The 28,000-nt window shown below is 35.9% G+C and overlaps 1 protein-coding gene across 6 annotated transcripts in view; it reads right to left on the bottom strand.

The window, feature by feature from the left end:
- The window catches only part of TBCK (TBC1 domain containing kinase), a 167,551-nt gene that overhangs the window by 92,336 nt on the left and 47,215 nt on the right, over positions 1-28,000 (bottom strand). For 5 of the 6 annotated variants that reach the window (XM_068941932.1, XM_068941931.1, XM_068941933.1 and 2 more), the window contains exons 17-22: positions 27,545-27,671; positions 26,912-26,962; positions 25,191-25,274; positions 21,620-21,705; positions 14,438-14,474; positions 12,613-12,774 (exon numbers count right to left, since the gene is read on the bottom strand). In XM_068941932.1, coding sequence (XP_068798033.1) covers positions 12,613-12,774; positions 14,438-14,474; positions 21,620-21,705; positions 25,191-25,274; positions 26,912-26,962; positions 27,545-27,671 — 547 coding nt within the window. Of the gene's footprint in view, positions 1-463; positions 617-12,612; positions 12,775-14,437; positions 14,475-21,619; positions 21,706-25,190; positions 25,275-26,911; positions 26,963-27,544; positions 27,672-28,000 lie in introns of those variants that run through there. The other variant, XM_068941937.1, reaches the window with a different exon arrangement.

Below are 28,000 nucleotides of genomic sequence, written 5' to 3'. Positions count from 1 at the left end.
ATATGAATACTATAAAAATATGTTGTCATTTCAAAACTTAGTATATCTTAAAGCAGTCTGGTTTTCATAAAGGGCAGAGCGCCCACATTTCAAAAAAGTCTAAGCTGGCATCCAAATACTTAGCAACTAAAAAATCACTAGTTTCAATTTAAAACATTGGTCCTTAAGTGTTTTAGCTTGACTTAACTTGAGTATTTTACAATCAAACAGCAATCAAACCTTAGGGGAAACAATTCTGTGGCACAAACTATTTATGCCATTATTCAGCACCAAGAGCCTTTTTCCACCCCCCGCCCCCCAAGGCTTTAAAAAATACAAATAACATGGGAATTGAAAAGGAAGGAAGGGAAGAGAAGTGACAGTAATATCCTAGTTTTGCCATGGCCCCAGCCCAATATTAGGAAATATTTTGCTCCTTTTCTGAACTAAACTTCCTGGTTGCTATAGGACGTTACTCACTTTTATCTCTTCCATGCTGAATTATCACTCCATACCAAGTTGCTCCCTCCATCAACATCGTTTCAACTGAAAAGGATGCCTCACCTGACAGAGCTGCTTTTCAAGCTATGTATATTCAGTGTGTATTATCACAGATGCAGGAAAGAAGTAGATTGCCCTTGAAATAGATGTTAAAAACAAAGCATCAGTTTAAAAGCCACACAACTGTGACAAAAGCACACAGGATTTTTATTTTTAGAGCAGAGCAGGAAGCACAAATGGTGTTCACAGCAAGTAAAAGTGATTACTGGAGCAAAACATATCATGAATAGCTCTTATTCAATGAAAAGGCACACAGACTAACTCTTTGTGTGCATTTAATCAATTCCAGAGGCCTTTGCTTGGGTAAGAGGACACAAGTTAAGAAATATGGCCAAAATAAATTGCTTCTGCATTTTGGAAATAGCCCAGAAATAAGGGCTTAGTTTGATCTCTCCATCACAAGTAATTTATCACTATCCGGCCAGTCAAACTCAGCTCTCCCTGCACAGCTACGTAAGTAGGCAAGTAGACCTTTGTACTATAAAAGCAGGGAAGCGGAATAGGTCAGTCAGTTTGATCTCATGAGTTCTGCTGTAAGAAGAAAGAGAGATGAAAGGCCATAAACCTTTTCTTTTTATATGTCATTCAAAAACATACATCAAATAATTAAAAGGACAAATCCTTTTAAGGATTTGTAAGAAAAGTGACATTTCTATCCAATATCTCTGTACCTACCACTGCTAAAAGGTTACTATAAATGAGAAGGTAAATGAAAAATTATTCTTTTGATATCACTTATTTCATACACTACAAAATTATTATTATATTTCATTGTTTTATGGACAGTCACTTGCTCTTCCTCTTACACATATCAGCATCCCTTTCAATGCATCTTGGGAAAAAAATTTCAAAGGCCATACAAATATCACTTATTAATTTTAAATTTCTTCAGCTAATAAAAAAAGACGGCTCTATTCTTCCCATAGCTTTCCACATGGATGTGAGGTGTGTATCTCCCAAGAGCTGTCAGGAAGACAAATGCTGTCAAATCAAGGAGCCGTCACATTTTTTTTATGCAACACAGAAGGTGTGCAGAAGTTGCACTGAACTAGACTTAAAAAAAAAAAAGTTTAGATGCAGAAGCAAGGGAACTAACCACGTCTTCAGGTGGTTACATCTTCTGACAGATTATACGTTGCACGGCTGTGATGAGGTCCAATAATTTCAGTGCTGCATTGACAGGCTACCTGGTCTGGGAGCACATCATTCTACAATTCTTTCAGCATCTTGGAATAAAAAATTCTCGAGAGACAGTTCATCACACTCAGTATGGTTTACTACGACTTGCTGATTCTGCAGTTCACAGTATAGGCAACAATTACCCTGCTGCTGGAAAAGAATCCAAACTGTTGTTGATTTTGAAAGCCCACAAGCAGTGGCTAGTATATCAAAAATGCAATGGTCCAGGCCCTTGCTTGGTGAAGGCACACCACTTCTGTCTGCATTAAAAACAACACTGTAAAAACTGCTCTGACTCAGGAGTTTAGCGAAGAGGTTTAGCGAAGAATACTTTTTAGCTATAACGTGATGTTGTCCTGCATTGATAAAAATGACTTGGAAAGAGGGAGAGTGATGGATGACTGCACTAAGAGAAAAGGTTTACAACAAATCAGTCACCAAAGGCAATGTTATGTTTTACTGAGAAAGAAGATCAGAAAAGGTTACATAAAGACTGTAATACATCTTGATATATTATAGATTACGGTTCATGGCTAAGCTCTGGCAGGAAAGTGCATTTTAAAGAGTAATATGAAGTGGGCCAGGGTAAATGGCAGAAGTTTCTACAAACTAACAGAATGTAAAAGACAACTGGACCAGCCGTAAAAGCAAATTAGGATGCTGGTCCGTGACAAAAGGGACAGGAATCCACACTGCAAAATGCAAAGAGTCAGACGGAGGCTTGCTTGGCAAAAATAGAGATATACAAGAATAAGGGGAAATAATAAGGAGAAATGAAGCAAATTAGCAGAACAGAGAACATAATTTAATAGACAGAAGATAATCACATAGAGAAGATCCATGAAAAGACAAATTTACAAAACAACAAGAATCAGTTTAGAGAAAGAACTTCTTAGAAATACTTGGAGATGAAGTACTTGTGTTACTTCAGCTGCTTTGCAGATTTGACATGTATAAAATTGTAAAAAATTCTACAACTAGAAACTTGGACCAGATCAAATGCTTGGAACTGATCAATCTCTAAAGAGTGGAAAGAAGGACTTTCCTTTGGATAAAGACTAATACAAATAAAATTTCTAGGCATTTGTCTAAAGAGTATCCCAAACTATGTAGCACTCTCAAACTACCAAAGAGCAAGTAACATGTTCAAATATAAGACGTTAGTTTCCCACAAATATAGCATCTGTAAACAGAAAGGATAATAACCCTCTTGCTTAGGCACTCATGTTTAAAACTGCTTTCATTTCTAACAAAGTCCTCTTGCCGTTTGGCACTACAGTAGAAAAATCACTGAGATACAAAACTTTGGGTGTTTACCATGACTCAAGTCTATGCTAATGTTTCACAGAGCAAACCTTGTCAATATACACTTCTAAATGATTTAAAGTTTGCTGCGTAACTGACCTAAGACAGAAGGACAAAGGTTTCCTTACCCTGTGAAAAAGCTCTCTGACACCTCATTCACCCAAATTTATGCATGAAAGTATTTAAGTAGTACATTCCTAAATAGCGTATTTGTCATAACAAAAAAGGACCATCTATTCTTTGTAAGTTAGTGTCATTTCAGGGTTATGTTTCTAGCAGAGATGTTTATGCTTTGTCCTCTATTAGCTTATATGATTGCTGAATTTTTTTTCCTTAGAATTAGTTTCCAGTTAAAGACATAGTAGAAGAAACAGCTAGAAGAGTTTTTAATTTTAGAAGAAAACTTATTTTATTCTTTTTAATCTATCTACCTAAAAAGCAGTCTTACATAACTGTGAACTCTAATAGGTATGTGTACACAGTGGAGGAAAACTAAGATGCAATTAGCATTTCTGATTACAGAAAGCATAAACTACAGTTCAACATCAATTCAATTTTTATTCAATTCAAAAAAAATTTTCAATTTTGTAGCTTTGCCATAATGTTAGCGACTAATTCTTCAGATTTAGCTTAAAAAATGTTTTACTCAAAGATAAAAAACACTTCGTGTCACTTTGTATTTTTGGCTAGGATTTTAGCATCACTGCCTAAAATCACAGAACGGTTGAGCTTGGAAAGCACCTCTGGAGATCATCTAGTCCAATCTTCCTACTCAAGCGGATCACCTAGAGCACGTTGTCCAGGACCCTATCCAGACGGCTTTTGAACATCTCCAAGAATGGAGAGTCTACAACCTCTCTGGGTAAAATACCTAGATTTTTCCCCCATTCATATAAACTACTGAACTAACTAGAAAAACACATAGACAGAATTTTTCTTTAAACTCTTTAACGCCCCTGCGTGATTGTCAAAACTATACATGACAGCTTTTCAACAACATAATGGGTTGTTTAAACATATGGATGGAAGAAACAGCAAGAGGTTGTCTAGCTCCTTGCCTTGCTCTGAGACTAAATAATATGTGACTAACCTATCCCCTACAGGTGCTTGTCTAGACTTTTAAAATTTTTGCAATGACAGAGGTTTCACCTGATACACACTCCTAACGCGTACTTAGCTCATTTAGCACTGTTTTCAGAATACAGACAACACTCTTCACATACAATGCAAGCCTTTCCCAGTTTGGATACCAGACCTGTCCTTCCTGAACAAGTTTTGCCCTTCAGTGCTAGCAATCCAGTCCTGAAATTTATTCCAAACTTGCAAGAGTTTGAGCTGTTTGAATATGGGTAAGCAAACCAAAAGGAACTGACAGAAATCACAAAGTATGATAGAGCTAAGAATTCACTTAGAGTGTTTCTTGTTTCTCAGTCCTTATTTTAGCCAATATATTTTCATGGCTTTCAGACTGCAGCGCTGTTTCAATTCTGTATTTAAGTAGGTATGTGTCTCTATAACAGGACTGGATATACACACACCAAAAATATATCTACTATCACAAAGAGATCTACTGATAACGTAACGTTTTAATCAAGGAATTTTAACACTGCAATACTGCCTGGAACCTAAGTCTCCTTCCCTGTCCCCATCACTTTTCAAAGCAGTGGTGCATTTGGCCACCAAAGCTTTCTGCACATACTCAGCATCAACGGTATTAAAAACTTTCATTTTCCTGAAACAGTCATCTTTCCACTATTCGTTAATGTTATTTTTGCAGCTCATTTTAAATCTCAGCTCACAAGTAGAGAACTAAAGACTATTGGGAAGACCATTAAAATCTTTAAAAACGTATTAGGCATAACAAAGATAATAAAGAGATACCCTGTTAGCCACCTTGCCCTTTCAGCAACATTTTCCACAATTTTAGAAGGAAAAAAGTCAAGGGCATGCTCTTGCTTTTTAAGCACTAGTCAGATGCTGAACCAATTGGTACACTCATAACTTTAATAAAACTGAAAAAAGAGGAAAAGATTTCCTGAAATACCTTCATAGAAAGAAAATAGTTCAACTAATCAAGAACCACAGCTAAGATAAAAGTGTCCCGAATTTTGTGTCCCCAAGCCTAAAAACGCTGCTATGATGTTTGACAGGTCTACCTACTTGTAGTTTGTTTCTTTTTCCAGGGTAAAGTTGTACAAAAGCCTACGTGACTAACAGTCACGTATTCTTCCATTCTCTGAATTCCCCTTTTGCTATGAAGGGTACATACAGCTTGTATCAAGGAACAGGAGACGTAAATTGCAGAATACACATTGATTTCAAGACATGTACTGGGACGGTTCTACTGATGAAATCTCTTTTCCCCTTTTATATTATCTACTATATCTTTAGACAGACAGTCCTTTGCTAAAGGATATATATTTGATTTTCTTCTGCAGATGACAAGTACAGAGTAGCAAGGACACAAATATAAATAAAATAAAGCGTATGGGTTTTTTTTTTCCTTAGTGTTTCACCCAATCCAGCACTTCTCCGCATTCCCAAGAAGGTGGAAGTCATAAATAGAGCTGCATGTTGCTCATGTAGCTACAAGTGGAAAACATGAATAATTAAGGAATTCACAGCTTCAGGTAAAATGACATCAATTTTACAGAGTTTGACACTACAGAACAGCCTTGGTGAGCAGGTGTGCCCTAACAAATTGCTCCGCTTCTGTACCAAAGCCAGCTCCCAACCCACAGTGGGCTGTAAGCCATAAAAAAAGGAACTTAAAAAAAAAGAAAGAAAACAGCAGCTATGCACAGTTTCTGCTTCATTAATGACATTATTTATCAACAATAAATCTTCATGAATTGCATTATAAAATACACCTGCCACTTGTATTTAAAAAAGCCATCTGGCATAACATGGATGGGAATAGGTTGAGATAAAAATGGTTCCATAAATATCAGTCCAATCTATATATAAGAAAAATAAAAATGTCATTTACTTTTTATTTCAGATATCTTTTGATATTTTCAACTTAATTTTTTAAATTATGGAGTTACACTATCATCATTGTGCACATTATATGACAGAGACCAAAATACTGTTTTTCCTTCAGATATACTGTAATTTGGAAAAGCAGACCAGCTCCAATAACTCTAAGATAAATCACCTTGCAGTGTCATCTTTCATAAAGGACAAAGGTTTTGAACCTGGACAAGTTACAACAAAGCCACGTGTCCAGACTTCATTGTTGAAGTTATGACAAAAGTTCCCTCTTAAAAGCAGTTATGACTTCTCTGCCCTGGAGCCTTAATCTAAGAAACAGGACATTTTACATTTTCAAAATTGTATGATAGAAAGCTAGACCTTATTCAAAAGAGTAAGATGACCTTGATTTTTCCACTGCTCACTGACAGATGGAAGACTCCCCTGCATCTCTTTCAACCTCTTCAAAGTCGGTGTTTTGTCCTCAAACAAAGCATAAATTTTTATCCAAGAGGAAGATAAAGAAGAGTAGAACAACTGAAATGGGAATAGGCACCACACATCCGCAAACTCAGTGTGGGCTTAGTGGCCAACTGCTATTTATTCCTCCTACCAAATCTTAAACCAACTGAACTCTGAACCACAAGAAATTCTGCCAAGATAAAGTTGTATGGATCAACTGATGTGGGTAGATAAAGGTTTCTCATGAAGAAAAGGAGTGGAAAGTAAAGTGGTAGGGATCCACCAAGGGTTTACATATGTACCTAAAGTAGAGTTGGGGAGTTCTTTGATGTGCATCTAATTTGCTGCTGTTAGCACGTCTGTCTGAACTGCACCATGCAACATTAGTGCAGGTTTTCCACTATTTTTTAATGCTTAGTTCATTTCTGAGCTGGGTGTAATCCTTCTAAGCATTTATATGGCTTTTGTTGTCACGGAATTCAGCATTTTGGTACATCACTTTGATGACAAAAGATGCAGTTGTTTCTTCCATGTTACAGAAGCTCTGTTTCTTGGGGAATAAATTATTTTCACCATTTGCTGCTAGTTAGATCTTGGACTACATGTTGACACCTCTGAAGCCCACGAGCCTGTATCTCACAAAATAGAATCCTTTACATTTTCCACTTGGACTGTTTTACTGCAGCTCCTTGTTGCACCGGACTGCTTTTCCACCGCCAGTCTTTCTGGACTTGGTATCTGAGATTCTTCCTTTGGAAGCACTGACCAGAATAAAGATAGCAAAGAGACAGACTCCTCAGGGATATAAAAAGGAAGAACAAACAAACCCTCTTTCCCCCAAAAAGCTATAGAAGATTGAAGTTATGGCATGAACTAATGGAGGAGGCTTAGTTGAGAGTATAGATTGTGAGTTTGTTCTCATATCTAGGCTAGGCCTATTCTCTAATAGCATCTGCCCCAGTCTTTTCATAGATTGCCTGTTCCCTTTTCAAGGCCATAACAAAACTCAGTATTTCCCTGATGATTTTGGCATGGACTTAATCCCTCTAGAAGAAAATCTGCTTGCCAGGCCCCATGCTAGGCTGATTCAGGGTGTGAGGCAATTAGTCTACAGGACCCTTCAATCGTTTGCAGAGAGCAGTATACTATCTACGTACTTCCTTCTTGGGTCTATTTCCTAACAAAAGGTGCCATTGACTTTGTAACTACTTATATACTGGGTTAAGAACTCAGTAACTAAGTCAAGCTACAATAATCACAGTTTTTTGATGTGGGTAACATACATTAGCACACAGATTTAAGGAAAAACGTTAAAGACTAAGACATAAGCAAAATCAAGTATAAGCAAGTTTTAAATTAAAACTACCCAGTTGGCACTCAAGACATGAAAGAGCCACCTGGATTGTGGATTTGCTGATTTACAGGATGCAGACACATCCAAACTAGCTTACTAGAGGTAACCATTGGTCTGGAAGCCAACTCATGCTTATGTTGATGGTACCTTGGGAATCATTCCACAGTAGTGTCATATTATCATTAACTTCTAATTTCCCTGCCATACACTCCTCCTGTAAGTCACACTTACATAGAGGAAAAACAAAGGTAATGCATAATATATTTGCTCTCTTTGCATCACCTAAATGGGATGAGATTTGCTAAATTTTAAAAACTACACACAAAGAATTTGCAACAACTCCAGGGCTGGTCTTGCCTGCCTGTCTGAAATAGTACCTCTCAAATCTTCTTTATTCAAACAACATAAATGTCAAAATTTATAGGTAATAGAGTTCCATAAACACAAAGAGAGAAGAACTAATGTATTTTTATACCTTCCCTGAAAGAAAGAATGAAAGCAAAAAAAACCACCAACAAAAAAACCACACACACACACACACACAAACACAAAAAACCCACACCCTTGGGGTCGTAATTTCATAAACAATATAATTTTACCTACATTGTAGCAGTCTCTTAATGTCCCCTTTATACAGTCCTGTCAGGAATGAAGGAGGATTTTTGTCATCATTACAGATTTTCCAGCATTCTTAATTAATGTATTTTCTGGAACCATCCATAGTCTGTCAAATACTACAAAAACAATTCCCCATTTATGAGAATAATGTTCAAACGAATTACTATTAAAGCACTTGAAACTTCTGAGTGGCATTGTCGCTCCTACAAATTTGGAGCAAATAATGTTAATCACAAGTCTTATCAATTGCACCATTGTGATTGACCTAGAATGAAAACTAAATTCCTTTTGTGCAGTGATACATATTGTTTCTGTTCCCCCTATAATTACGGGTAAAGGCATCAGAATACAGAAGGATCTTGTTAAACTGATAGCTCTCAAACATAAAAACATACCCTTGAAATAACATCTGCTATGACTATAGCTAATTTGCAAGTAGAGAAAAGGGTAAAGATGAAAAATGAGGACTTTGCCATTCATAAGCAATCAAGGTCAATGAATTCTGAAAGAAATGGAAGGTCCCAAGTATGACTTTAATGACAACATGCTACGAACAAACATTAAAAAAAAAAAAAAAAAAATCAAGACCACTGTTTTTTTTTCCTGCCACTATAGAAGATAGGGGCAAGCATTTGTGTGGGTACAATATAGCGTTTTACTTTTTGTTTTTGATGTAAACACTGCAATGCCACAGGCCCCATTAGATCAAAGAGGTAGATTCCTAAATTTTGCATCTAAACTTGAGTGGATGGACTATTTCCATGGAACAGAGCATTCCAGACCTCCTACTTTTCTAATAATCTCCTTGTGCGTGAGCATGTTCTACCATACAGAGCAAACCTTCAGCCATAAGTACTCTGGCACTACCAGATTACTTTCGCGTAAATTTTTGAATCTACAGTGATCTAGTAATTATGGTTACATGGTGTCCCAAGTCTGAGGAAAGAGAAGCCTTCATACAACTCAGATACAGATCGTCTTAATGTCCAACTAGTTTAACACCTGCCAGGGTTCAAATAAACCTCTGCTAAAGGTAGCCAAAGTCACAAGAATAATGTTTCTTCAGATGAAACTACATTAGGCTGATAAAACATTGTAAGGATGGTACAATCACTCATGCATCAAGTAATATAGAACTATTGTGTAATTCCTCTAGTGCATGGTGACGTATTACCCTAGAGTTAAAATCCTGATCTAGTCTCAGATACTGTGTTACTCTTCCTATGCTAGGTGAAGAAAACAGCAAGTTGCCTTGTATTATCATCGCTACTCAGTAAAATTCAAATATTTGGAATTTTAAGGTAGCATGATATAATTAGCTTTTATTTTTTTCTTCCTGGTCACAGAGGTCAATTTTTACATGAAGCCATAGTCAAAGAATGGTAACCATAGAGGAATATATATATTTTAATGTTATTCTTGAAAAAATGAAATTTCCAGTACAGAAAGAGCTCTTAGAAATAGCAAATAATGCCTATTTTACAGATAAAACACGGTCAATGCCTTGAGATGGGCACTGTAAAGGATTTTCAGGACTAAGTAATCAATAATGGCACTATGTCCCCCCTTTCTCTATCATTAACTTCATTAAACAATAATTGAAACTGCATTATGTGCAGTGATCCCAAAATAAATAGGATTTTTTTTTTAAATAAGATATATATTTTTAGAACCAACTAGGGTAGGAACAAGAAACGTTTTTTTAAAAAAAAAGTGTTCCATGAAGTTGCAAGATTGCAGTAAAATAGCTTTATCAGACTGGAAGGTAAGTCACTTTCACTGGCAGCCTGAGATAAGCCATTCTCGTGCATAGAAAGCTTAAAAACCACAGGAGTTTCAGGCTGTTGAGCAACAATTGATTTTAGATTGAAATTATTGCAGATGTTTTGAACAACAAAATCTCTTTCTCAGGGTGACCTAGTTTCAGGTGAAGGTTGTCTGTAAATTAGTTTCAGCAAGTTCTCAGGTATGGTGCACAATTTATTTTAACCAAGATAATGAATATCCTGGTTGGAAGACATAGGTGACAAAAAGCATAAGCAGTCAATACTTCTTCATCAGAAATAAGACTTAGGTTAGAAAGAAAAGGCATAAGGCCATGATAATTATAATGTTCAAAGAAGTTACTGATTACCGAAGCCTTAGCTAGCCCTGTAATATTTTATTTTTAAGTCACTCTAGTACTTTCATCTTCATTCTTTCCTCCCTCAGTAGGCAGTTTATGATATGCTTTGGATTAATCTCACAATATTAAATTGTGGCACTGTTGGCATCCAAAACATTGCAGACATCAACAACATTTTAAAAATGCTTTTCAGAAGTTAACACCATTCTACTGAAATGTTTCCTATTAGGTTATCAGTAAAGTTGACATCAACCACAATCAGCAGAAAACATACACATTATAATATTACAGATTTCATCGAGTTAGTTTTACTATATATACAGACATGTATTATGAGAAGTAATATATTCTTATACACAACCTAAGCATAAAGTACATCAACTGTCAGTAAATCAGTTGGTTCAAGATAAACTGGAATACATAATTCAGAACCACCCAAGGAAAAAAATATCAGGAGAAATGACCTTAGGCAAGAAAATGAGTAAAATATTAATGAACCTATATTTAGCCAAGATATATAGCTAATAGATGAGCGGTGGGAGGGGGAAGAGAGATGATCTTTTAATTCAGCACTCACCTTTCAGACCATCTGAAGATATCCAGTCAAGTTTAATAAGGGTATTTGAAATGACTAAGCATATAGACCAAAATTGAAAAAAAAATCCTATTATATGAAATGGCCTAATCACATTAAATTTCTTATAAATTGGAAAATACAGTAGCAACTGCATAGCAGAAACTGACCTGAAAGGCAACAGAAAAGCAGAATTTTGAAACCAGACACACATTCAAGGGCCTACAGTGAGACAGAAGCTATGACAGTACTTGGAGAAAGCACACAGCTTCACCCGTGAGAACTCGCTGAACCCCTGAGAGACTGCCTTATGGAACTACGTACTGAGAGCCTGCTTGCTGCCATATCCTACTAGCCTTTTAAACCCCTGCAGCTGTGGAGACTGCTGTACTTGACAAAAGAACATTTAAGCTTAAATGTTCTTCCAAACTTGATTCTGTCATTCAATTCTTCAGAAAAAGAATGACTTCTGTTTAAATGACTTATCATTCAGATTGCACACACTGTGTTATAATAGAGTCCACTAAATCCATATAAAAGTTAAAAGTTCTCTTATGAAAAACCCACACAATTAAAACAGTGTCACGTCTTAATCTTAACCCCACCAAGACCTAGATTATGTTAGTAAAGTCCTAGATTGGAGAGAGAGAAGTAATACAAGCACAGAGGTATATTCCGGGTGAAACACTCTTCAAATTCACACGTGTTATGCAAATATTAGTTAACCACAAATGGAAACGCATCTCAGTTTACAGGGCTTACTCAGTTCAAATGCATTCTAACGTCTCACTAGAAGCTTGCTCAGAAATAAGACCTAAACTCCATGGATAGTTGTACTTTTTTAAAAAGATGTAACACTTGTTTGAATGGATATATCAACAGTCTCCCACTGAACATGAAGGCAGAACTTCTGCACAATGATTATGGAGCTTCCAATCTGACTTTGAGGGTTCTTTTGAAAGCTTTACACGTAAAATACAAAACGCCTTAAAACAGAGCAATTCTAATGGCCTCTAAACTGTTTTCCATAATTCTTTTATATTAATTGCTTCCACAGTAAATGTTTAACTTTGAAAGAAAAACGACTTGTATCAGCAAAATGGAACAGCAGCATTCAGAACAGCACTAAATTTTTTTCAGTAAGAAATCCCAGCCAGCTACATTGTTTCCGTATGTCTACGAAGAGTTCAATGTTCATGAATTATCTGACATCATTCTAAATTTCAGAAGACAGTAGTTCAGCATTCACATGGATATGATAATGAGCTTACCCAGTTCTTGCTGATGACAGCAAAAAAATTTCCACTGACTTCCTCCAGCTGTTATTTAGGGTCTACGTACTGTGACACAGAGCCTACCTAAATCTTAACAACATTCTAAAACACGTGCAAGATTTGAAATATATATGTACATGCAAGCACATGCTTCCACCAGCAAGACACTGGGAAAAGAGAAAGTGGGAAGAATTATTTTTGTCCATACCTGGTAAGTCTGAAAAAAGGAGAATGCATTCGTTGAATCCATTAGCCAGAAGCCGATCCCTCAGTTGCTGAAGTATAGCCACTCCAATACAGAAAGGGAAGGAGGAATTTCCAAGAAGTAATGTATCCCACAAGTGAAAAATTTTGTGCAAAGGAAAGACATCTGCATGGTGAAAAGGCAAAGCAGTAAAAAAACCAACCAAACAAATAAAAAACTCCCAAACCTATAAATATTTAAATTATTACATATAAAAACAAATACGCAGGATGAGTAATCTGTACAATTTTTTTCCCCTTTCCTGTCTCACGATTATTGCTTTCTTATTTGGGAGCAAATAGGATTAAAGTTGTTTAGATTTATTCTCATATGTAGATTTATTATTCTGCAGATCATCAATATCTCCTTTCATTATTAAATATTAAGAAACGTTCAGGTTTTCAGAACTTAAACAGCCTCCCACTCATCAGGCAATTTCTTTTTCTTTTCCTACAGCGTAACCCTGTGGGAAGACACGCATATCAGTTTTTCAATAGCATGAAGACATTGATGAGTGAATCAGCAAGCTCAACTACCTAAGATTAGGCAAGAAAATAGACAGAATAGAGCAAAAATAAGCAGAATAAAGGAAAAACAGGGAGGAAGGCCTATTAAAAAAAAAATAAAATCACTTTACATTTAAAGCTGAAGGTGGCTCTCCTAAAATAAAGTATCCTTCAGTTAAGTAATTCCAACTTTTTATTGTAAATCATTGCCAAATAAACCATTTTCTGAGTTTTCCAAAGGTGATTGTCATAAAGTTTTAGAAAAATGGATAATTAAAAGCACTAGTCAAGAACTTAGGGAATTACAGTCAAGAATCACCTTAAATTCTTTGATATTTCAGAGAAATAATCTTTCAGTTCTTTTCATTCCCCCCTCCACTTCTTTTTTAATTTAAAGTCTGCCAATGTTGACATGAAATGAAAAAAAATAATAGTAATTTAAAAAAAAATCACTGATATCTTTGAGGAAAGGGGATTTTTGATTGCTTTCTAGGCTCACTTTAACTCTTTCTCCTTTCTCATTGGAAAAGCTCACCAAATTATGAAGCTCATTTTATTAAAAAAAACACATGCACAAATATCACAGTACAGTAGTACTTGTACAATAACAGTATATTAAAGCATAATAAAATAAAGCTCAATTTTTGGCCTTTATAAACAAAGTTACTATCTTTCTTACATTAATGTGGGGGGGGGGGGAGATGCAGGGGCATTTTCATTATATTTTCCCCTACTAGATAAAAGCTTCCTTTCACATTCCTTAAATATCACATACATAGAATTGTCCAGTTCAAATTTAATATTGTTCTTCCTTCAGAAATAAGAAAATGCTAATAATTGTTGAATTGAGGCAGAAAGTGCAATGTGACAGGTACTGCTGAGACTCAAATCACAACATACACATTCCTGCAGATAATGATTGGCCTCCTAAGTGACAGTCACATCACAATTAGAAAGATTTTACTTGAAAGTGAAAAAAATTACACTTAAGAAATACCAAGGATGCATAACTTGAATCTCAAATAAAACCATAACTTTTCCTGCCCTCCAAGGGACGGGAGGGGGAACTCGGTGAGATAGGAATTAAGTCAGAAAGCTGTTATTTTTCAGTATACAACCAATATGCTTCAAGATTCCTGGGGGTTGATGCTAACTACAAGCTGAACCTGTAAGCTACCAAAGACTGAAGTCTTCCCCTTTAAAACTGAAGGGTACATGCCACAGGAAATTAAAAGGAAAAGTTAAATACAAGAAAATTTAATCAGGAAAAAAAGCATACTCACGTGTAAACATCGTAAGAAACCAAGGAATAGCATAAAGCTGCAAAAGGTGTGGGGAAGAGAAAAAAAAAAATCAACAAAAACACATTTTATTAAGAGCCACACTAAGTTCTTGCTTGGGGCAATTTTCAACCACATAAAAAATTACCTAGCTTGACATGTATGTATTTAAAATAGGAAATAACTCCAACGGTAGAACTATCATCATACAACTTAGTATACAGTAACATACAACAAGCCCCCTAAAAGAAGCTTGTTCCTCCCCTAATCCTCCATTCTTATCTCTTTCAAACTACTGTTCTGTGATACTAAACTAAAAAACCACCTCAGTACGTTTGCAAAAAATTAGCCTCTGCAAAGTCTTAAAGAGCTCAAACACCTGCTCTATTAGACTGCCACAGTTCTGACCTTACATATGGATACTGCTAAGTCAGAATTAGTGAGGAATGCCTGAAGAAGTATAAAAAAATAATTTGATTCAATATATATTTTGGCTATGGAAGAAAAAATGCTTTTAAGATAAATAATTAAAAGTGCAAATCACACTTTCCAACAGGAAAAAATTAATAACACCTGATTTTTTTCTCCTATGTTCATATTTATTAAAAAGTATCCTTTTCAGTGAAAGGCAATAAGAGCAGTTTCATTCTCAACAGCTAACTCAAACATATAGTGCCAGTTATTAACACTTTAAGCATTTATGTTGTTCTAAGGTGACATTTAAAGGCAGATGTCATCTGAAGGATTTGAGATGGCTTCAGTACTTACATTGCTATTGATAGCATAGGAACTTGTGTGAATGTAATAGGCTACGGAAAAATCCTTAGTCTCTGCGAGACTTCCAATCTGGAGTACTCATGACACCATATGCAGAAGATTCAAAATGCATTAGAATAGTTAACTATTTAAGATACCTTAAGAGTGTCTTAATTTTGACTAAAGTATTCACTATGTTGAAGGCAAGAGAATCTATTTTCATGAAATGCCAAACAGCATGGAAAGTCCTTGTGAGTCAGGAAGACAAAAGCCAGGCTACAACAGTTAAATTTTACTCAGTTACATAGTTCATGAGTTCTCTTTTCCATGTCTGAAGATTTACAGCTAGACATAAAGCTGATTAGTTTTTAGCTCATAAAAAGTGCAAATCAGTCCCCCTCTTAAGCTTTCCCTGGAAGTAAGCAAATGAGAAGCAGAAAATATAATTGATACTATGTTAATAAATTACCTCTCATTCCATAAACTCTTAACTTGGTTGTGGCTTTGATGATATGATGCACACATTTGCTGAAAGACTTTTTAGCATCACACTTTCTAAATTTTATTCCTACGTCTTCATTTGAAGTATCCAATCCCCACTGTCCTTAAAACTGACAAAGCTGAGATGACCAGTCTGTTCAGCACTTTCAGCATTCAAGGGGTTTTATAAAGATTGGCCTCCAACTCTCCAACGGATTTTAAGGGTTAAAAACAAAACAAAACAAACCCACCTCTATCGCTGCTTCAACTGGATAATACATTTATACTCCCTCCCTGAGTACATCTTTGAAATGACTTCAATAGACAGCTGTCGACTGAATAATAACATCCCTTATTCCTTGAAATATCCCCAAGAGTGGCTGCAACCAGCTAATACCTGCTTACTCATAAGGAACATCTCGCTTTCCATGAACTAGGAAAACAAGCACTCCTAGTAGCTTGAGGCTCCTCTTTGCTCCGAGATGTACATTTTGTGGAAGCCATTTTTGGAACTACGTTACTTTATTGGAATTTCCAAGTAGTTACTTCCTGCTTTTCGTTTATTTGATAAAAACATTTTAGCAAAATAGATCCACACTTTCTCCTAATTTCACACACCAACACTTATATCGTGTGTGTATATACACATAGGAGCAAATAAGCAAGGACAAAATCTGAAATATTTAAGAGATTATTAAAAGATAACTACAACACAAGCAATACTTCACCACAATCTATCCTCACCAAACCTCTAACAGTTACACTGAAAAATAGGTCAAATTGTAATTACATGGCAGGTGTTAGACAGATTTTTACTGAAGAGAAATTTTTTCCTCTAATTTTCATAAATACAGTGTTCTGCAACAATTTAAGGAGGTTATAATTACTACTTAAAAGTAATTCGGTTATAAGCAAGCAAAGAAAAGCCACAATGCTGATTTTATTATTTCACCGTACAGGTCAAAGTGAAAAACAGAGATGAAAAAGGAGAACTGCACACATCTGATTTGAAGTCCTCAAACAACCTACCAAATTCATTTAGTTAAATGACTGCACTTTAAATATATTATTAGTAAATACTGCCCCCTAGCCATCACCGGTTAGAACAGCATTTTGCCATGTTTTTGTACTAACAAACTGCTGCTGTTAAAATGGTTTGCAATCTTTTGCTACTGGACTGCAAAATGTAGTGGTGCTGTGTCTTTTATTCACGCTTAACTCTCTGTACTTAGAAAATGTGCTTAATGCTTAATCAAAGCAACGTTTGCGCTCCTGAAAGATCCTGGCAATAAACCACGTTAAGATAAGAGCCTGTAAAACCAACAAATACTTCATTTTTTGCAGAGCTTGAGATCAGCAATGTTGTAATTATCATTTTGCTCTGCTAGTAAAATATGAGCTGTTCTGTGCTTCTAAGTAAGGATTCCGCCACTTCTGTATGAAGAACGTAGTAGCCCCCTAATCTCAGTAGCTATTCAATCAATTTTTTAGTTAAAATTGAAATCCCTTGCCATTAGGCTTTGTTCCATTGTCAATCCTTCCATACAGTGTTCTGCTGTGAAGAATACTGCTCTGTAACTGAGCTCCGAGACCCAGTTCAGTGTTTTCCAACAGGGTGAAGATCCTCATTTGCCCATAGTTAGAAAACAGCTATTTGAGAAGAGTGTATTTCCCTTTAGGCACTCAAAGCTCTTCGAGACATTGGCATGAACCTTGATGAAAACATTTTTCATACGGCTTTTACTGTTGTCTGTTTATTATTATTACTGTCTGCATTATTTGTCTGTTTCTCTGGAAAAGGAAAGGTTTATGCACTCCACAGAAGACTCAGATTGCAAAGAAAATAGTTTTAAAAATAGATTTAGTGGGCTTTGCTTCTAATTCTAAAGACATTTCAGAAGGGGTAGCAAGGTGCAAGTGAATGTTAGTCTTTGTTGGTAGGGATGGTCGGGAGTATTAAAAGGTATACACAAACTTCTTGCTCTGTGAAAAATCCTTAAGAACAAAGCAGCTGACCTGTACGCTCCAGCTGCAGCTTATGCTCATAAGGCAGCTGTGCACCTGGTTGCAGGATAATGAAAATTAATTATTTAAGATTGAAGGTCTGGATTTTCAAAACATCAAAAATGCCAACATTATTCACAAGCTATTGTTTGTTATATAAGTACACAACATTTAAGTTTACCAAAATCCTTCAAGAAAGTTCACCCTGCACTCCACATAAAAATACGGAGCTGAGATCAAGGTTAAATACCTATCCTTAAAGATAACACGCACAATAGGGCTAATCATCATTCTCATAATCTTTTATCAAATAATCCTCCTCTGACCATCTGTCATTCAATGCAGTGGGTTATTTTAAACTGATAAGGTACTTGTCATATCTCCACATGCCATAAGAATAACTTAAAGATAGCAAAAACCCCCTATGCTATAGCATGTACTTAATGCTATTTTCAATGCTCATGACTTATGTTTGAGCCTTTCCTGCTCTAAGCTCAAGTCATGCTTACAGGAACACAGGAACTACCATACTAAGTCACACTTGAGGGCAATATGGACAGTACTGTAGCTCCTACAGTGAGTAGCTCAGGTGCTTCAGAAGAATGTGCTAAAACTCTTGCTGCAGACAGATGCAAGATAATTTGTCTGCCACACTAAGCTGTTTTCTACATATTTTAGGCAGGCACTGGCTTAAAATCCAAAGCACAAGGTTTCATATCTTTCTTTTGTCATTTGAATTTTCCAACAACAAACAATCCCAGCTATTCAAGATCAGTTAAGGAATCCAAACTTTTTTTCCAAGCTTGCTATATTAAAAAACCATTTGAAAGGGCTACACAGAAACATGAGCAAAGGACGAAACAATGATTCTCAGCTAAAAGGAACAACACACTATCTTGCAACTTCATTTCACTGTTCTGTCTTCCAAATACATACTTACATGCTTAAATTCAAGCATATAAGGTGCCTAGACAACTAGTCATACAGTCAAATGTTACAGAAAGGCGCAAAAGTGTTTTGATGACCAAGGACGCAAAGAGGATGCAGACTGAATCTGACTCTTAACATTAAAGTCTACCCACATATACACGCTCACACAATCAAAACTTCAAGAATGATCATTTCCTTACAAAGTAAAATTACCAGCAAGAAACCTCCCTGCCAGATTCACCACTAAGTATTTGTGTAATAGAATTTGTGGGGAACATGGGACAAATGGAGATAAGATACTTCAATCACAGGATTTTTTTAAATTCGCAGTAAGAGGGAGCCCTACCACTGACACCTGCGCATCACCAAAACCAATCTAAGGGGTCTACCTATGACAGCAGCTTCAGCAAGATGATATTAAGTAACTGCAGGTAGACTTCGTCATCTCTGTTAATGGCCAGCTGACCAAATATGTCCAGCTTTCATAATTTGCAGCTATTCAAAATAATTTACAGCTACAGCTACCGTTTAAGTAATATGGCTCACTTCCTTGTTTTTCTTCAGTTCAAAATGGTCTGCTGTTGATGTCAGAATTATTCAGTAACATACAGAGCAGATGTTATAAAACACTGCATAGGGTGAGGGTGCTTATAAACTTGGGGAGGGTGAGCAAAGAAGAATTGTAATATTCACCATATCTCTCTCTTTACATGTGAATCACATAGCCACAGTAATTTTAATCCCGGTACCACATCAGCTAACAATATTCACAGCTATTTAAGCTTTAGCAGTGTTCGATATTGAGAGCTACATGACCCGAAGCAAATGGGAAGGGTGCCAGGAAACACAATCTTTCCTGCAGCGGGAGCCTGCGTTTCAATGATGAAAGATTAATCAGGGTTTACTTTGATAGGATTAGTACTCAAGCACGAAACTCTGGTTCAGATCTCATTACTAAAGTGCATATCCTTCACCTTGATGGATCCTGTGCTGTCTTGTTAAAGGTAGAGAAAGCCCCTCTCGCACTAATCTAGAAGGCAGAACAACACTTCTTTTATTTAATGAGAGATGATTTAGAAAGGATAGCTTCTTTTCAGAGGTGTTAAGTTTTAGAACTAGCATTTGTAGAAAACACAGTTTTAAAAAATATATATGCCCCTATTTTGCAATTCTTTACTGCATTACCTATTCATCTCTTACTTTAGACTGTAACACTTAGAGAGAGGGCTCACACTTGACTATGTGCTATCCAATGACTGGTACAATACAAGCTAAAATACATCAAGAGAGGCAACTTCTAATTATTCCACCTGACTTACATCTTGAAAGTTTTCAGCACAGAGAATTGTAGCTGTATAAGCAGACTTCTGGAGCTGTTGAAAGAGCAGCAAACACTCAACGTGGGTTGTTACAGAGCTCTCATGTAGAAGAGAATAGTAGTAGAAATGTGGACCAGTAAGATTGTCAGGGGATTTACATCTATACATCTTAAATGGGAATTAATCTTCTGGACAAAATACACAGAGGGACTGCTTTGGTCATCTACAGAGTATAAAAATAAACAATGGATGCATTTACACAGCGATGCTGCAAACTTAATTCTCCTTCAAGAACTTAAATGTTGCTGTTACCTGAGCCCTTCATTCAGAATTATTTAGGCTTTCCACAGACGAGTAAGTTCTCCCTTTGCCCCACCTTTCCCTCATCTTCACCCCTCTTTCCCAATTCCCCTACTTCATATGTGGGTCATCAGTGATAAATGTGGCCTTCTAAAAACACCTCGGTTTACAATGCAATACACTGGTTCTCTCTTCTGCTCCTTTTAATGCCACAATCTCTTTTAAACTTGGCTCATTCATACACAAGTTATTACATTAAAAATATCTTTACACAAAGAAAGCATATGTTTACTTTTCTATCAAAATCTTTGTAAGCAGGGTTAATGAGTATCTGACAGTCCCAAAGACAGGCAAATGCACCCAAGATTTGCGTATGATAAATGAATTGCATAGGCTTGGCCTTGCTGCTTTATTTTAAAGTATTTTTTGAATAAGAAAAATACATATTTGATAAAAGATGCTTTACATTAGCAAGAAGAAATATATAATAATTTTCTTACATATGAAACATATTTCTACATCAACAGCTCCTGACTTATGACTCCTTCCATTTTGACCACTCTGTCATCATGCCAAATGAATCATGATATAGACCATAATCGCTAACAATGCTGTTTCTGCAGCCTTGTCTATATTCACTTTTCAGAAACGTAATCCATAAACCTGGATAATGCTAAAGCAGGCAGACAAGCACTTTTATGGAATATTATCTTGGCTTTCTGAACTATACACGGCTCTTTAAACCAGGGAGAAGTTTCACTACTTACAGTGACAGCTAAGGTAGCCTTGTTTAGCTTTTTCCAATACACCCCTCTTTATTATGCTTTTGTCTGCATGTTCTCAGTTTTCAGTTTCCCATCTTATAGACTTCTTCCGGGTTATATACTTGTTTAATGTTTCTGATAGACTCCAACATATTGCTAAATATTTTGCAACAACCAACAGCGCATCTACAGGTTAACCTTTACTTGAGCGTATTTTTTGTATTATTTGCAAATTAAAGCATCTTTTGTGTTAACCAACTTAGCATGTAATTAGTTCCCAGAAATATTGCTGTTAGTCACTCATGGCCACGTCAGTTTTTGTATATTAATCCAAACTTCAAAAATAAAATCATAGAATTTACAAACTGATCTCAGAAGATAAAATAACTGACTGGTAGTATCATTATTGTATTTACCATCCCAACAGAATGGAAAGGACTGAAATTTATAAAACAATAATCAAAACTTTACCATTTTATCAGAGTACCTAAAAAGGTCCATTAATATGAAAGTATCTTGCTTATCATAAACTGCTGCTGAAGCAGTTTTGAAAGGCATCTCATTCTAGTTGCCCTCATTTTCCATTTTTCTATTTCCTCTGAACAATATTTATAAGAATCCTTAGCACTTACATCTGGAATAAAGCCAATTTCATTAAGATGGTTACTCAGCTCTGGATCATGGAATGCAATCATCTGAGAAAACACTGTGAGATATTCTGAAACGACAAGCAAGTTCAAGATCATTTTCAAAAATACAAGTCACCACATCCTGCTAGTTTACAATAGATAGAGCTACAGAAAAGGAAGAACACTACTTTTGGGAAAAAAAAAAATTAAACCCAAAACAAAACAGTAAGTAAATATCACCACCATCTTCCTTGTCATCATTACGTTCAACAGAGAGGAAGAACGGTTTCATTTCTCTTCCTTAGTATCTCTAAATTTGGATTTTCAACAATAGTTTACTTGGTTCATACTCAGATTGTAATGCATATTTGACATACAAAGTTAAATACATTTCAGTATAAATATGAGCCACATGATATCACTTGAAACAAGTGAGAACACTGTTTCAAGGATTTCTGAGAAACAAACTGTGCTGATGAAACACAAAATCTATACTTCTCAAATTGTACTCTGTGTAGTTTCTTTCCTAAAATGTCTAATTTTGTAATCCAGAAGTTGATGCAAATTTTAAGGTTACTATTTCCATGACCAGCAACCTCTTTTAAGTTGTCTTTTTTGAACAGAGAGGGAAAGACACTTGCTGTAAAAGATCTGATTTATTACATCTTCAGAATAACACATTATGCTGAAAGGTACAATTTAATGAAGTGGCCAGAATATCACTTGCTTTTAATTGGAAGATGAGCAGAGAGGAGAATACAGTCATTGAGAGACCTCCCCTGCCACCCCAACTTTGTCCACATTGTCGTATGCTTTGTGAGAACAAAGATTAAGAGGCAATAACACCACAATTTCATAACAGGTGATAATTCCCTTTTCTCCACACTCCCAAGGATACAGCCACAGTTCTACTACAAATCATACCAGAAGAAAAAGGGTGCCTTTTGGAATTTTATATCTAATTAACTTTTTTTTTTTAAGCAAGAAAAACAAAGCCACAGCACACTAAACACCTATGGTATTACTGCTTCAGATATCAGGCACCATAGAAGCACCAACCCCTCCTCTCTGGTACTGCATCTCTGTTATGCCACAGATGCCCTGGCAGCACCCAGCTGAGGAGTTAAGTGGGTAAATAGGCCCATGCTGAGTTTTATGTCAGCAAGGTCAGACCGTTTCAGAGCTAGCTTATGCATCTTTACACTATGCTATCTCACTTTCAAGCTAAAGATATTCTTATTCACATGTGTACAAGTCAGAGAGATAACTCAATTTATGCCTTAAGTTCATTCTACAGTGCAAGCAGACCTTCAATTTCAAAAAAAAGCAGAAGAAAAGGAAAACCCTCATGTGTCAGTTTGCTGAATCAGTGCATTATCAACATCAATAGGCCAATAAGGTGCATCATCATTTCTCTGTATTCCGTAAAACAGCCAGTAATCACAGGTAAGGTATAGAAAAACAGTAATCCTACATATGCAGCTGTGTGCCGATGAAAACAATTTCACAATTAGCTTCCCCAAGGCGCATTTATTTTAAATGGAGATTCGTGACTGTAGTGGTACTGTACAGATACACTACAGGTTGCTAAATACCATCTCTATTTGACTAGCCAGGTTCATTAAATATAATTACCTTGTGGGATTTACATATTTAATTACGGGTCTATTGAAGATGCACACTCCATCATGAAAACATATCACTTAGGTCCAGCCAATTGCTGTTGGGATTTTATTATGTGAATTTTTCACTTGCATAATTGGGCATTCCATATCCAAACATCTTTAAGTGCTCTTGCATCCTATTTCCAGCAAGAAAATATATCTGATAAGCTTAGAATAAACATCTGCCTTCATTGCTTAGGACAGGCTGAGAAATGAGGTATGCTGAATTCTGCAGTTTTAAAGATTCCTCTCCTTGACCTTCATATGGAAGATAAGCTGAAATTGCTGTAGGCAAGTCAGATGATACATTCTTAACACTTTCTTTCATCCCCATAAAGCAAGAGAAATTTTACAGAAATTTTCTTTAAAACTGTATTTATACATCGGTATTTGACATAAGATACTAGAAAGGACTAAATCAATATACTCCAAGAATCCTAAGTTGTCCCGTCTTCCTGAGTCCTTGACAATAGCAGATGTTTCATAGCAACTGGGAAACTCCTGCGCTACTCTGCGTCACAGAACCACACTGACCTATATTCCTAACTTTTGCAAAGGCCCCAAGGAATAACATCAGGGAATTCTAGACAGTAAAACTGTTATTTTATGTAAGAGTACACCCCCTTGAGAAAAACCTTTACCAAGCTATTAAAGCCTAAAGCAGTTTGTTCCACAGGAACATCTGATATAATACACTCATTCTTTTTTCCTTCAGACCTTGACTGCCTTTCTTTTTCCCCTGCAGCGAGCACTCTTACTCCACAGACCAAAGGATGCAAATAAGTTATCTCGAATTGCTTTACCACACTACTCATTACTTTATATATTCAGTTCATGTCTCTTACCTATCATTTTTCTTAAGTAAACTCTCCTAACCACTGTATTCTCTCCTCATGTTAGCTCTCTCTCCACTCTCCAGCATGTAACTGCTTTTATGTCTAAATATTTTTTGTTGACCAGTTCTTAATTTCCTCCTTTTTTAAGGATAAAGAAGTGACAGACACTGTTTAAGTTGAGGAGTTCTACCAGTTTATGTTGCATACAAAAGAATATTTCTTTAAAAGAAATGCAAAGACAGCAAGCCTCAATGAAATCAGCTATTCAATAAACATTCGCAATTGCTTGCGATTAAAATCAAATTATGTTACATAGTTTTTAAAAAACGGAAAAAGCTGTTTGAAAAAAATCACTGATAATTTTAAAAAGTATCTCCAAGACAAATTATCTTGTCAACAAGGACCGTGCCAAGGTGGCTTTCTAGTTCTTGACAATTTCTTCTTTGTTTTTCCATGAAATTTACAATTGATTTTTAAAATAGAACAGACATCTGCCTCCCAGATATCATTTTGATTTCTCTGAGTAATCTATACAGTGCTGAAGAACAAACTACGGAACACAGTTCCTCAAGGTTCTCCAGTCCCTGTCCTGTGTTGAACTACATTATTTCCTGTTCAGTAAGCAATTCCCTTCAAGTTCGTATCTTTCTGAACTTCCATTTTCTGAGGAGTTTCAAGTTTGTACTGTTCCTCTTCCTTCCCCCTCTGTTAAGGTCTGTAGCAGTAGGATTTTGATCACATGAAGGGCAAGTCTTTACAAAATAACACCAGAAAGGCTATTTTCTGACTTTATAGCTTTGCATCATTGACTGACTCTTACCATATTGCACAGAGCATTGTATTTCTTTTCATGCACTTGGGTTTTCCCCTGCCCAGAGCTTCATGTACTTTATTTTGCTCCTGTTTTTCTATTACAGCTGTTGTGCTTATTTATCTAAAATAGACATGGGTAGGTATTTCTACAGTGTGATTCCATTTGTGTTCCAATTCTGTAACCACTTGAAAAAGTGTATTCATAAATCCAGAATTAACTGTACCTCTCATAAAAGATATCCAAAAAACAAAGAGACTTACCTTGAATAACATGAGAATTATCCTTCAGAAAGAAGTTATATAAATACTTGGGGATAAAAGCAGACATGCAAGCATATGCCAGAGCTGAAAGAATTAGAAAAAGCAATATAACTATGGAGGTAGAAACATACCTAAAAATGTTCATTATTAAGCAGAAAACAAGCACAAACATTTAAATCGATCTATACATTAGAATGATTGTGAAAACATAAAAAGGGCATATTCCTCATTAAAAGATTTTAAAAGCTCCTAAAGAAATCTCCTACTGTCACTGAACAACAGAAAAAGCTGGCTGGATGTGATATGCTCCCAGTTTATTCCTGCATTTCTTCTCAGTGACAAAGTAGTGATGATGAAAAGCCATAGTAATGCTTGCATTAAACTGTGAGGATTCCGTGATGAATACAATTTTAGAAGAGGTAGTTGTGGACAACTCTTTGTTGCATTTTTCTCCATTTTCTCCTATAACTTGCTTATGCCCATGATATGCCCATATCAGACTCTCATCTGAAATCTTGTTTCAGCCCAGATAAGGAAGATGATAGAATTCAGAGGAAAAACACAAGGCAGAATACCATTAAAACACTGTCAGAAAGATGGACAAAAACTTATTACATTTCCCAGTTGCTCTTCACATACATATGAACCAGAGATTAGAGGGTAAAAGCATTTTTTACCAGGAATTTTCCCAGAAACTTTTTTCCCCACTTTTTCCCCAAGGATTAATCAATCTATTTCAATACAATTCTTAGTCATGCTGCCAGATCACAGACTTAAAAAAAAAAAAAAAAAAAAAAAAAAAAAAGACATCTTGGTTACAAATACAGGTTTGTCATAAATTGTACAAAGAAAATCGATATCATTTTGGAAGTGCTAAGCAAAATGTCAAATTTATAGCAAAAATAACAAGTTCATGTTATAAGCAAATCTGATGTTACAACTTTACTAGCATTAAAACTATTTCACTATCTAAGCCAAATGTGCACAAGTAAAGTAAAATAAAGTAATAAAAAACTGGAAGACAATTTTGCTTAACTCACTACAACTATATTCTGCTTCAACGGGAGAAAAGACTTCCTCTACAACTCAACTTGACAGCAACATGTCCAAGAGCAATAAAATCCTGTTGATTGAAATTTTTAAAGACGCACAGTTGGTGTCACTGCTGTAAGCAACTAGCTTTACCCACACACGGACTTTACAGAAAGCCAGATGAAAGAACAGATGACTAGACTCAATCAATTTTCAACAAATAAGGTTCTAAGATAAAGGCCACATATTCAAACCTGGGCTGATAAGCACTTAAGAGTTTAAAACCAACATCAGATTTTCTGAATAATGTTAGTCTGATAGGTCAACAGTTAGTACATTGGTATTCACATTAAACAAGGCTGAACTACAGCTTCACTGAAAAGCAGAAGTACTAGGGAAGCATTTCTTGCTTTTCTATAGTCAAGGTTACTTATACTTCACATTGTATAACTGATTACTCTTATTTTGTAACAAACACAGTAGTTGAACCGCTGCTTGAAGAGCAGTACTGCAAACATTTTCAGTAAAGGTCCATTTCTTTTGAATGGTGGCAACCGGAGAAGCTTTAAACTTCCTTTGTAGCTACTGAAAAATTTTATCTATAAGCAGATACACACCCATCTATATATTACTAGATACAAATGACAGACTGTGCTTCTCCTCCCCCCTCAGCCAAAAAAGGTACTCACCTTCATTGTTAAAATTCAAGTACAGGAATGGTGCACAAAGAGAGTCAAGACCTAAACAGAGAAGTATTATGAAGAAACTGCATGAAGATCTTGTTTTTTGTAAAAGCATAAGATAAATTCATTACTTTATCATGCAAACTTACATACTTGATATTGATTATAATACCTGCAACCTCAGGCTTTGCACATTATGCTGAAAACAAGTGTGAAATCAACACATGAAAGCAAAAAGGATTTCAAATTGTCAAACTACAGCACTAAATTGATTATTCTGCCATGGCTTTCAAGAAACACTATTTACAGCCCCAGGAACTCGCTCAGTAACTTTTGCAGTTTTAACTTTGATCTGAACAGCAGTACCTAACAGATTTTTTTTTTTTTTTGAAATGAAGTTACTGTTATTTAAGGAGGAATACAACATAAGAGAACAAATATACAAAAAAGGGAGGGGCAATTTTATATTACAAACTCATTAGAAATTCTAATAAGTTATACTAACTCACCAATATACTCTTCAAAAGAAACAGAAAGGAAAGTAATCAAAAAAAGGTTATGAAGGGAGCTTGTATTTAAGTCAGCCGTTGCCACAGCCTTCCAAATAATTATCTGATCTTGCTAACTTGTCAAACTCACCTTGCCAGTACACCAAATCAGGATGAGAAACAACCCAAGCTTTCAGTACACGTCTAAACTTTGCGTGACCCTCTGGTGATGACAGCAATTCATCATACTGATGGCAACGAGGAATATCAACTTCAATCTGTACCACAGCCAAGCATACAACAAAGAAAAATCAGGATAACTCAGGTTACAAGCTACAGCAGTCTTCCAAAACTAGAGGTGGAAAGGAGCCAGGTCAGACCATCGTCACAAATGCAATCCATTTTCTTCATCACTCTCACAAAACAAAACCGGAAGGGGACAGGGCATTAAAGCTGCATTCAGAGATTAAAAGTAGTGTTGTTTTTCTTTTTTTAAATTCAGATTCATACTCGGAAAAAAAAAGGGGCTCCGAGCCTTAAAAAAAAGCAGAAAGCAGATTACAGTTTTTCTGCTTGAACGTCTGACATCATTTTAGGTGTTAATATC

The sequence above is a fragment of the Struthio camelus genome, chromosome 4 (genome assembly GCF_040807025.1).
Source record: "Struthio camelus isolate bStrCam1 chromosome 4, bStrCam1.hap1, whole genome shotgun sequence".
NCBI lineage: Eukaryota > Metazoa > Chordata > Aves > Struthioniformes > Struthionidae > Struthio > Struthio camelus.
This window is presented reverse-complemented; position numbering and strand designations above follow the sequence as displayed.